General features: G+C 36.3%; 1 protein-coding gene across 1 annotated transcript; it reads left to right on the forward strand.

Annotated features, from left to right (window-relative positions):
- The first annotated feature begins 1,356 nt into the window (after positions 1-1,356).
- On the forward strand, positions 1,357-3,638 carry LOC140767106 (uncharacterized). The gene has a single exon (XM_073106890.1). It carries the CDS (start codon positions 1,361-1,363, stop codon positions 3,299-3,301), a length of 1,941 nt encoding a protein of 646 aa, XP_072962991.1. The 5' UTR covers positions 1,357-1,360; the 3' UTR covers positions 3,302-3,638.
- Positions 3,639-12,420: the final 8,782 nt, after the last annotated feature.

A 12,420-nucleotide genomic window follows, 5' to 3' on the forward strand; every position in this document is an offset into this window, starting at 1 on the left:
AAAATATTATAGATTGGTAAATATCTGATATTATGGTGATCGTCGGAGGGTGGGAGACGGCCAAGAGTGATGGTAGACGACCATATAGTAGGATGTCTTATAGTGGAGAATGGTGGTTAGGATTTGGGTACTTAAAATAGTTCTACGGTTACGATATATTCTTATAAAAATAAAAACGATCTAATGGATGCGATAAAATGGTAAATGCGATATAGAAAAATAATTAAACTCAATTATTTCTCAAATGCTTAGGTAATTAGATGCTCAGATGAATAACAAAAAAAGCTCGGCCTCTTTATGTATAGAGGTTGAGTATAATGAAATATAGTCGGACTAGCCCTAGAGAGCTAGCTAACGATTAAAATTTGGGAGAAGGGGAGGAGAGAGAGAGAGAGAGAGAGAGAGAGAGAGAGAGAGAGAGAGATAAAGGGACTCAATCAATTAATTTATGCATACTCTAATCTGATTGCACTCCATATATTTAAAAAAAGCTAACTAACTTAACTCAATCGAGTAATCTAATGACTTAATTTTAATCAAATGACTTAACTAATACAAGCTAAAATAATAAATAACTCAACTGGAATAGAAATTAACTAAGTTTAGATAATCAACTCAACATGATATGGTTCGAGCTAACCTGGTTCATCAGATTAGAAAACTAAACTAATGGCATGATTTCAACATGCAACATATGAGTTTATTTTTGTACTCTTAAAATAATAAAGCATTAAGAAAATTCGTTTCATTAGTTTTAATTAGACTCTTTTAGGTAGATGGATAGAATTACAAATATCTAAAATATAGAGTGTACAAAGCAAAAATAAAAATAAAAAAAATAAATCCATAATACAAGGTGTATAATGGAAAAAGTAAGAGAAATTTTCAAGTTTTTACTATTTTTTTTAGTAACACCTTATCTTTGAGTAATTTTTATATAACACCCTACCATTCCTTTAATTAACTGATATTAATTATGTTATATGATCTACCTAACTCTACTAATTAAACTACTAAATACTTTAAAAAAATTATGATGCTAAAGCCTTTCTAAACCATTACTCCACTCTAACCCACCCCACCAAATTAAAAATAAAAATTATAGAGTTAATCACCCTACTCTAACATGTAATCTTGATATTTTAGAAATCGCTCTTTATATTTTTAACATAATATTTCATTGTTGATACCCTTGAATTGTTAGGTTAAATCAAAGTGTTAGATAAAAATTATAAGGAAATTAAGGGGTTAATCAGAAAATAGTGCAAATATAGGGTGTTATTTTAAAAGTTTCCAGAAATAAAAATAAAAGGCCCGTTATAACAGTCGGCAAATTAACAAGGAGTACACATTGGATTAAATGAAGCGTCTACTTCGCTTCCGACGCTTCTCTCTTCCACTCCTCCAAAACTCCCGCCTTTTCCTTCGCTTCATCTCCTCCCATCCTCCACGCCCGTCAAATCCAAACCCAAGGAAAAGTTCCGGCGTATACTTCTCTAATATTTTGCTCTCCAACCTCGCTCAAACCCATGGCATCAAAGAAGCCCGCTCTCGCTTCGATGAAATGCCCCAACGAGACGTTGTCTCCTACGCCACCATGATCAACCTCTATCTCAAAAGCGGCGACTTCTTGCAAGCTGAGGAGCTGTTTCGACAGGTACCCGAAAGGACTGTCGTGATCGACTCAATGATGGTTGATGGGTATATCAAATCTGGGCAGATAGAGGAAGCCCAGAAGTTGTTTGATGAAATGGGTGAAAGGAATGTAGTGTCTTGGACTAGCTTGGTGTCTGGGTATTGCCAGATTGGGTGGATTGATGAGGCCAGGCGTCTGTTCGATGAAATGCCGGTGAGGAATGTCGTGTCATGGACGACAATGGTGTTGGGCTATGCGAGGAATGGTTTGTTATCAGAGGCTCGGAAGCTATTTGAGTGTATGCCGGAGAGAAATGTTGTCGCTTGGACTGCTATGATCAAGGGATATGTAGATAATGATCAGGTTGGAGAGGCGATGGAATTGTTTGAAAGAATGCCACATCGGAATTTATATTCTTGGAATATAATGATTTTTGGTTATTTGAACAGTAAGGAGCCAAATAAGGCGATTGAGTTGTTTGCAGCGATGCCTCAAAGAAATGAGATTTCTTGGACTTCGATGGTTACTGGCCTAGGCCGAAATGGATTTATTGTTAAAGCTAGAGAATTCTTCGATCAAATGCCAAAGAAGGATATTGCAGCATGGAATGCGATGATTAAAGTGTATGCTGATGAAGGACTCATGGATGAGGCACGGGAACTCTTTGACGTAATTCCTACAAAAGATCTCGTGACATGGAATACTGTCCTTGATGGGTATGCAAAGAATGAGCATAAAGAAGAAGCTTTAAAGCTTTTCATTTGCATGCTTTGCTCATCAGTGAAGCTAAACGAGACTACCTTAACAAGCTTCTTAATCATATGTGAGTGCATCACCGAGACAAGTCAAATTCATGGACTGGCTATTAAACTTGGTTTCCAATCTGAGATTTCACTTGGCAATGCTCTCGTGACAATGTACTCTAGAGCTGGTGATCTATGTTCATCTTGGCTTGCTTTCAAGAGAATGGATAGTAAGGATGTTGTCTCATGGACATCAATGATACTAGCTTATGCTAACCATGGATGTGGTAACTATGCACTGCAGGCCTTTTCGCAGATGTTGAAACATGGATATCTCCCGGACTGCGTCACCTTTATCGGTGTTTTATCTGCTTGCAGTCATGCAAGCCTAGTTGGAAAAGGTAGAAAGATATTTGACTCCATGACTCGAGCTTACAATCTTGAGCCAAAGGCTGAGCACTTCTCGTGTTTGGTAGACCTACTAGGCCGAGCTGGACACATCGATGAAGCAAAGGCGGTGGTCGATGAGATGCCTGCTACAGAGCGGGATGAGGTTGTCTTGGGGACATTGCTTGGGGCATGCAGGGTGCACAATGAGGCCGAGATTGCAAAGGAAGTAGGCGAGGAGCTTATTGATCTTGATTTATCAAGCTCAGGGGGATATACTCTTCTGGCTAATGTCTACGCATCACAAGGTAAATGGAACGATGTGGCGCTTTTGAGGAAGAAGATGAAGGAGAGGAAGGTGAAAAAGGTTGCTGGTTTTAGTCAGATCAATGTCAACATGAAGAACCATGTGTTCTATGTAGCAGATCAAACACATCCACAAGCAAAGGAGATACATCAGATGCTGAAAGAGATACTTCTCCCACAAATGAAAGAAACGGAGAGCTTCCAAATAATTCAACCTGTTCATGCTTGATGCTGAAAGAGATTCTTCTCCATCGTTCCACTCGGTTGATCAGTACCAATTGGATGGAAAAGAAAAATATCAATACGAGATCAAGAACTTTGATGATCAGATATTATGGACAAAAGTCTGATCACAACTTGGACTCGCAACTCGCAACGGCAAACCGAGTGATGCTGTCATTCAAATATCAATGCTAAATGTATGCATTACCTGATAATGCCTCAAGGCATGTAGGGAGGGATGTTAGTCTAACAAATCTATTATGTAAACTTATAATTACGCGACTGACATAGATGACATACAATATTTTGGAGAAGCTTAATCTTAGCTAGCTTTCTATTGTGGATACCTGCAAAATACTTGAATCAAAATTCCTCAACCAGAATTCTATCCTAAGTTGGTATATCACCCAGTGTGTACATTAATTTACGTGTAACTCACCGTCTTTAATTTAACTGCTACTTAGTAATACAATCCCCATATTAGGTAGGGCATCCTATTCACTTAACACTACCCAGTACCCACCTCACAATTAATGCCACCCACCTCACAATTAGTGCCAATGATAACAGTCATCAATTGTGTCCTTCCGCAGGAAATATTGGTCCACTTTTCTAATTGTCCTGTACCTGATACTATTCAATGTATGGATTCGATATATATCATTATAAGGATAGGATTACATCAAATTTCCACATGCAAAGCCTCATCTTATTCATAATAAGTGCATGAAAAACAGCATAAGGATTAAAATAGGAAATCAGTAAATAAAAAGGACTTCAATCTTTTCTGCTGCAATATATGAACAAGAACAACCACTCTTAAAAGGATCAACTTGCCATCTTGCACTAATATAGATAAGTGCTACAAACACAAAAATTACTACCACAACTACCACACCGACGGCCCTCCTGACCATCAAACATCGACCCATGGGCAGTGAACTGCCTTTGGTGGTGGGTCGGATCATCTATAGATGTGAAGATAACCATGGAAATGATCGCTAGACACATGATAACCACGTAGAAGATCATGTCGCTGCCGCTGCCGCCTTCATGCTCAAAAACTAATGACATGAGGACTTTCTTCTGAGTGTCTTCTTCAACAGCTGCCTCGGACTCTAATCGAAGAATTTTAGCTTTATTCATATCAAATGAGTTGCAGGGGGGGTATAAATAGGCTCTTGAGAGGAGGTATATATGCTCCTTCTCAATTATTATCAACTGTTCATTGAGACCAAATGATCCCCTACCTAACTAAGTACTATTGCTTTTGATGCTGTTTTATGAGCCTCTTTTGACTTGTTTTAAGAATGATGGATTTATTTGTTATTTACTTTTACATTCCAACATTATCCATCATTAATAGCTCATATTTTTTATAGGCCCAGGAGACTGACTTGAAAAAACTATTAAAGTTAACTCAAGATCTCTGGCTACTATGAATTCTTCACTTTTTTAAAGAAGTTTAAACTGATAGACAACGATTTTAATATTCTACTGCAATGTTCGTTGAGTCCTAAATTTATATATAAACATATATATATATATATATATATAGTGGCTCTTAACTACTAAAAAAATTAACATGAGATTGATCTTATCAAACATATGAATTGCCATCACCTTATTTTATCAAACTTATATTATCCATCTCGCTCTCTATCTCTCCCTCTCTCTTTCTCCCCCCATGTCCAAAAGAGTCCAAACCGCTATTCTTGGTTCTTGGTGGTAGCTAGTAGTAGTAATTAATGTTATTTATAACCTTTGTAAGGTGGAAAGTTGTTTTCCGTGTGAATGCATTAAGGGGATTAAAATTGTCATCTTTTGATTAGGAGAAGAAAGCCTCTATTGATTTCCCTATTCATAATGAGATCAAAATAGAAAGAAGCATTAAGTTTTTTTTCTAGGGAATGACGCCCGTATGTTGGCCGGTAATTTTATTAAATTCAAGTCTACATCAAGGGTTACAACCTAATATATACAATGAGAGGAGGAATAAGATAACACTAGGCCCATACTTGATTATTATTGATTGTGCCACAGATAAAAGCAAGTAACAAGACAAAGGATATATCATGATTTTGAAAGCATTTTTGGTGGCTTTCCCTTTAGATCGTCAATACGTTGGATAGAAGACATACTGCTTGGCGAGCATGCAGCCCCCTCAGGCATTGGAGTGACGAGCAACCTTGTAGCCGTTGACATCAAGGCGAACGGCGAGGGCACACGAAGACTCTAGAGCTTGGTGATCTAAGGGAGGAGCTAAGAGGAGAGGTGGTATAGGTAATAGATATGAGAAGAAGAAGAAGAAAAAGAAGAAGAAGAAGATTTGAGAGGAAGAAGAAAAACAGGGGCAGATCAAAGGGAAAACGTGTGAGAGGGGCTTGTATGAGCTCTCTTCCCTCGTTACTGTAACTATAATAGGAGACCACATTTGAGGCGGGAAGTGGACTCTGTTTAGATTTTATGTTTAGTAGACAATTAAAAAAATTATATATACACTATATTAACATATAGTATGTATCATATATAATAATTTTTTTACATATTAAAATTACTAGATTGCCTTAGTGTTATCTGCCTTTCACCTAGGAAATGGGATGACTGTCCATCTCTCACGTTTAATACATTGAAAAACATAAATAAAATAAAGTACGACCCAAGCAAGTTTTACAAGCGCAAATGCCCTAAATTAGCATAAGTCTTGTCGTGATTCAGCAATTAAAGACTCATAGCTCTATGAACTTCTAAGGGTGAGAAAGACATGAAACATTGAGTTTGTTGATAAAAGGCTTCCACACCGCCACTCACACTAGGGGAGCAAAAAAGCCTTCCCCTCCACCTAAACAACGTTGCTATAGGAAGGGAGAGGGCAAAGGCCATCAATGGCGGCAAAGAGACACATGGAAAGACAGGGAAAAAAAGGAGAAAACCAAGTAGAGCTAGGGTCGATTGTTGAAGCATTAAAAGTCAATGCGTGGTCTAAAGTAGATTCATGAAGCAGAGTAAAAATGTTAAGAGTCATGAGATTATTATATCCAACGGTAATCCATTAATCAGAGTTACTCTAGAATGTACTAGTTGTATTAGGAATAATAAAGAGTAAAATAATATGAGGTTAGTATTATTTTTTATTTTTCTATTTTTGTCTTAGAGAATAACTGTTCTTATTCATGTTTTTGTGTTTAATCACCTGGACTGCTAGAATAAGTGGACAAATACCAAATCTTTCAATGATTGTATTGTGAGAGCTGTAGAATGATATATTGTACGCATCATTTTGGTAATTTTTCTTTGTTAGACATTCGAGGTTTAAGATGGAATACTAAAATGAGTCTAAGAAGTCACTTATCCATATTTATAGTGGTTTTGACTTAAATCCAGCTTTAGTTATGAATCTTTACCAATCTATGAATTTGTAAATTTTGTATGACAGTAATCACCTCAATTTGAATCGAGATAATTATACAAACATTTTAGGCTTTTATTTAGGTGATATGTCAAAATTCTACATCTATCTTTGATAACATTACAGAATGATCTCAAGAGTTATTATGAAATCTAGATCAAGTCAAGTTGATCAAATCCATTGTTACCACTAAATGTTTTCCTAAACCTACTTACCAACTAAATCTAGGACATAGGATGGATTAAAAATCTAGTAGCAACTTGTGATAGACCGAAGACAAACTAGTATATAAAATAAGTGACTCCTTTCAATTCAATTGGCATCATTCCTTCAAATCAGCTAGTTATAAAAGCTAGTACTAAAAGTCAGTCAAAAAATTGAAGGATTGCTTAAAAATCATGGGGACAAATGTCTTTATAACCGATACAACGATAATTTCATTTATCTATGTTTGTCGGCCAATTAGTTGCTCTATTATACTCTTTGTACACATGCTTAATATAAACTTGTTCAAATAATTTAGCTTTTTAATTTTTTTTATAACATTCCTCATGCTCCAAGGTGGGTTGTCCCTTTATCAAAGTATTCACCAACATGATGAGAACCACAAAGCCCACATTGGGCTTCTTTACTTCCCCATCACAACACCATCTTAGTTAAGTTCTATCTACTCCAATGAAAGAATTTCCTATCATATGGATGATTTCTCTTTCGTTCATTGTTGTTGTTGCACTCCTCTAGAAAATGAATAGTCCTTCTAGGCAAGATCTTGGTTGGAATTCTCTGCCTTGAAACACAATATGGTTTCTCTTCTTTCAAAGTATCCAAAACTATGCTACCATGTATTAGTAGTTTGTACCCATCATCTCCTTGCCATATGACCCAACGACTAACTAATAGGTTGTCCGCTTGGTTTGCCATCATGCTCCATAGCTCATTAGCCCATATGCATTTATAGAATAAGTGAGAATATGAGTGAGAATATGATTCCCTCAAAATTCCACATATGGTGCATAACATAATAACCTGACTCTTAATTGAGTGTGGGTTTAGTTTAATTAATTTCGGATTGTAAACAGGTTAATTTGCAAGTCATGTTTGAGTTTATATCATTGACCCATTTGACCCGTTTAAGTGTATAGGTTAGGTCAACCCGCCAACCCTCTAACCCAATGCTATATAAATATTATACTTCTTATGACCCTAACTCTCACACCCTCACTCTAATACCCTCCTCTCACTATTTCACACTAGTCACCTCGCACCTTCTTTGAAATCCCAAGGCCCACTGATCTCCTCCCATTGTCCCTCTCTCCTCTACCACCGTCCTTCCTTCTCAGATCTTCGACGAGCCTCTCACACTCCCACTCTCTCATCCTCTCACCCTCTCACCCTCTCATCCTCTCACCCTCTCACCCTCTTCAAAATCTTAAGACCTGATCTAATTTGATGGGCATTCACTTCTACCCTCGCCTTTCTCTCATTAGATCACCAATGAGCCTCCCACCCTCTCACTCTTTTCAAAATCCCAAGGCTTGATCTTATCTGATCCTCCCTCTTGTGACCTCGCCTCCATCATTGATCTTCTTTCCTCAGATCTTTGATGAATCACCATCCTTTTCCTACGCTCATGCCATCGTCATTGCTTTCAGTCATTTGATCTACCTCTCCTACTCCTACCCTCCCCTCATTCAATCTCATCATCTTCATCTCTGATCTTCACCATCGAGCAGTACGATCCCTATGCGAATGAGTGGAAGTTCATTGCCGAAATAGGGACTAAATTTTAGTTATCGTTTGTTGTTGTTGTCACTATTGTAATAAAATAAATTGGATTTGTGTTAAGATTCATCAGTTAATGGCTTGTATAACTGCAAGTTTATTATACAATAGATTGAATGTATTTGTGTTAGATTGAATGCATGGTTATAGTCTTAATGCTTAGAAATTATTATTATTATATTGTATAAATTTTGAATTGAAAAGAGATTATTGTCTAATATACTATTTATATCAAGTAAATTAGTAAATATTAATTTTTATATAAGGTAAAACAGTAAATAATTAAATATTATTGTGTTATTTGGCTGTGTTAATATGACCCGTTTATTAAACGAGTTACATGAGTCCTGTCATGTTAACTCGACCTATTTATTAAATAGGTTACACGGGTCATGTTGTGTTACCATTTAATAAATGGATTGTGTTAGTATCTATCAAATACAATTCATTTAATAATTGAGTCGTATTTATATTAGGATGAAATTGACCGGACCCAAATATGACACGACCCTGTAACTAATCATCCCTATACCCAGATCCCTTAAAAGAGCTTTATAGATATAGAGAACGTCCTGGGTTTGCCAGTTGGGTCAAGAGTCCATATCAAATCATCCTCCACAGAATTATCCCCAACGTCTTACTCCTTAATAATTTGAAGCTCCCTGTAAAGAAGATTTTAATAGAAAAGGATTGCTTATGTCTAAGAGGCATATAAAAAACCCATATGCTAATATGCATCATGGGGTGTATTGCCATTGCCAATGAGTCTCGAAATCCTATGTCTCATATGGATAGCAGCATGCTTAATAAACCCAAAGAACAAAGTTGGTGCTTGGCCCAAGAATCAAAAGGCCCATGCTTACCATTCATTTCATTGTCATTTTAGCCACTCTGAGATTTTGAGTAGCTAACAATCTATCAGCTTTAGCACAACAGGTTTTATCTCATCCAATGAGTTGTGGATTCCTCTCCTTCTACTCCCTTTCCTCTCACAGGAATTATCATGCCATGCTAGAAATCCAATCAATAGTAGCATCCAAAGCCCAAGAGGAAGCCAGCCAGTAATTATGGATTGACTTAAGAGTGGAATTAATGTGGAAAACTCTTCCAGACTCCACCCGGCCAATTTACTCAGAACTCCATCTTCTACTAAATTGCCATAGATTTTGACCCCAAAATAAATGAAAGGCAGTTGTACTTCTCTCAAGACTTTTTTTTTCCTCTAAATTTAATATTAATTATTAAAAAAATATATTTTAAACGTGCTTTAATTAAGGTTCTAGTTTAGGTTTCTATGTCTGTCCCAGTGTAAGAGAGATGATCTTACTCCCCAAAGATGTGGATTTCTTAGATAGACAATAAGACCTTATTTGTTTTGAGATTAGAAGATTCAAGTTTCTCTAACATAATTCAATAATCAAACATTATTTATTTATTTTTATATCAAATTAGGTTTTATATTTAAAAAATTAAAAATTAAAAAAATAAAATTAACTAATCAAATTCGAAGCTTAGGCTAAAACCGAACTAGACCCGAAAGTTTAGGGTATTTTAAAACGCTAGAAACTTTCATTATTTCCATTCAAGTAGGTGGGAATGTTGAAACTCAATAAGTATTTAGAAGAAAACGTGAAAGAAAACACCGAAATTTTCTACAATGATTTTTCTCTCTCCCATAGTCCCATGATGTGTGTGGGGGGGGGGGGGGGGGGGGGGGCGAGGGGAGAAAGACATTTAAGACATTTAAATTAATAAATACTTTAAACCTGCTATTAAATTTATATTTTTTTATTAAAGTAATATTAAACCTAAAACATGGTCTTTATCTAGAATAAGGCCAAAATATACACATCTAGCAAAGGTGTGATAATAAAGCTTGCCCACATTGGAGATGGCAATTGGGTCAAAATGAATGTAGTCGGATTCGGATCAATTTTACGTCAATACAAACATGACTAATTTAGTTACATGTTATAATATTAAATAAGAACGCACTTCAATAATTAAATAAGTTTATGTGACTTTTAAACAGGTTATTTAGATCATAAATTAATTATTCAGGTTACAAATATATTATAAGACATAAATGGATTAACAAAATTTGACTTATATAAGTTTTTTTTTTTTGAGAGAATGCGGCACTAGAATTACGGCACTAGAATTACATCAACCTGTGAGCTCCTAGATGATAGGGAGTCACACACCAAGTTATGATGAGGAGCGTTGTTTGCTCGATAAGTAAAATATACTGATATAGGGGAGCATTGCATAGCGAACCATTTGAACTCACAAATACAAGGTCGAATAATAAGAGAGTGCCACTGTCCGCATTCCACCAACATGTGCCCTAAGAGCCCACAAAAGGTACATAGTATTGGCAAGCGTTCATATCGGATGGAGATAGTTGCATTCGCCCCATTGAAGAGCTTGGTATTAATCTTGCTGATGAGAGGTTTTGTTAGGTTTACAACAACTTTGACCCATATAAACTTGGCCCACGCAGTCATATCTTCTAGATTATCCATACACCAAATCCTATCTGCTCTACAATGAGCTTCCTGGAAGCGATGGACATGAAATTCGGTGGCAACCCATGTATTTGGATCCAAAAATTACGAGAAGAGAAGTCCCAAGATGATACCGTTGAACCCGAAGTAAATGGAGCTAAAATAAATAAATCTCGCGAGAAGCACCATGAGCCTCTTGCCCATATTCTCCATTTATCTTTTTTAGATGGAAAGGTTATGAGATAGGTGTTAATGGCCATCTCTTCTAGCCTAACCCTGCCCTCTAGTGACCAGGCTTTGGAGAGAGCTGAGCGCAGAGCAGTTTGCCCATTAGGCAAATCTTCGATCAACGGTCTGGTAAAAGGCATTTAGAGGATAGATCCATGTAAGGGCTTGAGTCTAGTGGAAGAATGAGATTAGCAAATTTTTGGATCACTTGATTCGCATCATCCATTGTGGGAGAGAGAAACCCTAATGTGCACTAAATGATAGAATGAAGAGATTAGGTTCAGATGAGGTGCCGGCGAGAAGATCGACGGTGGTTGTCTGGAGGAACCGGGTGAAAACCCTAGGCCCTACGGCCATAGGGAGGAATGACTTATTTAAGTTAAACATATTGAATTTAGGTTATATAAGGGCAGACTCACTTGTGATCTAAATAGAATTATATAAATTCAGACTTATTTAAAATTAGGATTTACAGTCAAAGTGTAATGAAATAATTTTCATTAGTTTTGTCCACTTCAATGCCTTGACTTTGAGATATGCAATTTCCAATACACTGTGAATCCCTCTAAACTTAGCCCATCTAAAGACTACCAACTATTGACAGCCCAATGACCTCTTTGAGATCCTGTGGAGAAGAGTCTCTTTTGAAGAAGTAGGATAAAATAGATTTAGGACCCATCTTGATCTTACCTAGGTGAGGTTATTTATAAATTAGTTTCTTCTTATTCACAATTTATAGGCATTGGTGATAAAAATTTGGTCATTGTCCATAAACGAAGCACAATGATGATCAATAGCTAATCCAAGAGGATAATCAACCACGCTGGGACTAAATATTTGATCTAGGTGCTTAAAAGAATTTATTATTTTTTTTAATCGTAGGTGAGAGTTATTGTCGTAGAGAAGACATGACAATGGGATGAGAAGGAATTACCTTCTCATTTCATTGTAACTTATTTACCTCCTATTTAAACGTCATATGCTTCCAAAAATATAATTACCCGAACATTCATTCATTGTAACTCATCTACTAGGATTTGGCACTGTTATTCATAGTTTTCTATCAAAGTGTTATATGTAACTTTAATAATTAAATAAGCAGGGCAACTACTTTATAAACTAAACCTGATTATATTAAACACATATCTATTTAACTTATTCTAATACAATCAATATATTTGATAGAATTTGCACTTTCTT

Source organism: Typha angustifolia, chromosome 9 (assembly GCF_048772165.1).
Source record: "Typha angustifolia cultivar Huaian chromosome 9, ASM4877216v1, whole genome shotgun sequence".
NCBI classification, from domain to species: domain Eukaryota; kingdom Viridiplantae; phylum Streptophyta; class Magnoliopsida; order Poales; family Typhaceae; genus Typha; species Typha angustifolia.

Bases quoted from the DNA above. Each gene is read 5' to 3' on its own strand.
- LOC140767106 (XM_073106890.1), top strand. From the start codon at position 1,361: ATGAAGCGTCTACTTCGCTTCCGACGCTTCTCTCTTCCACTCCTCCAA.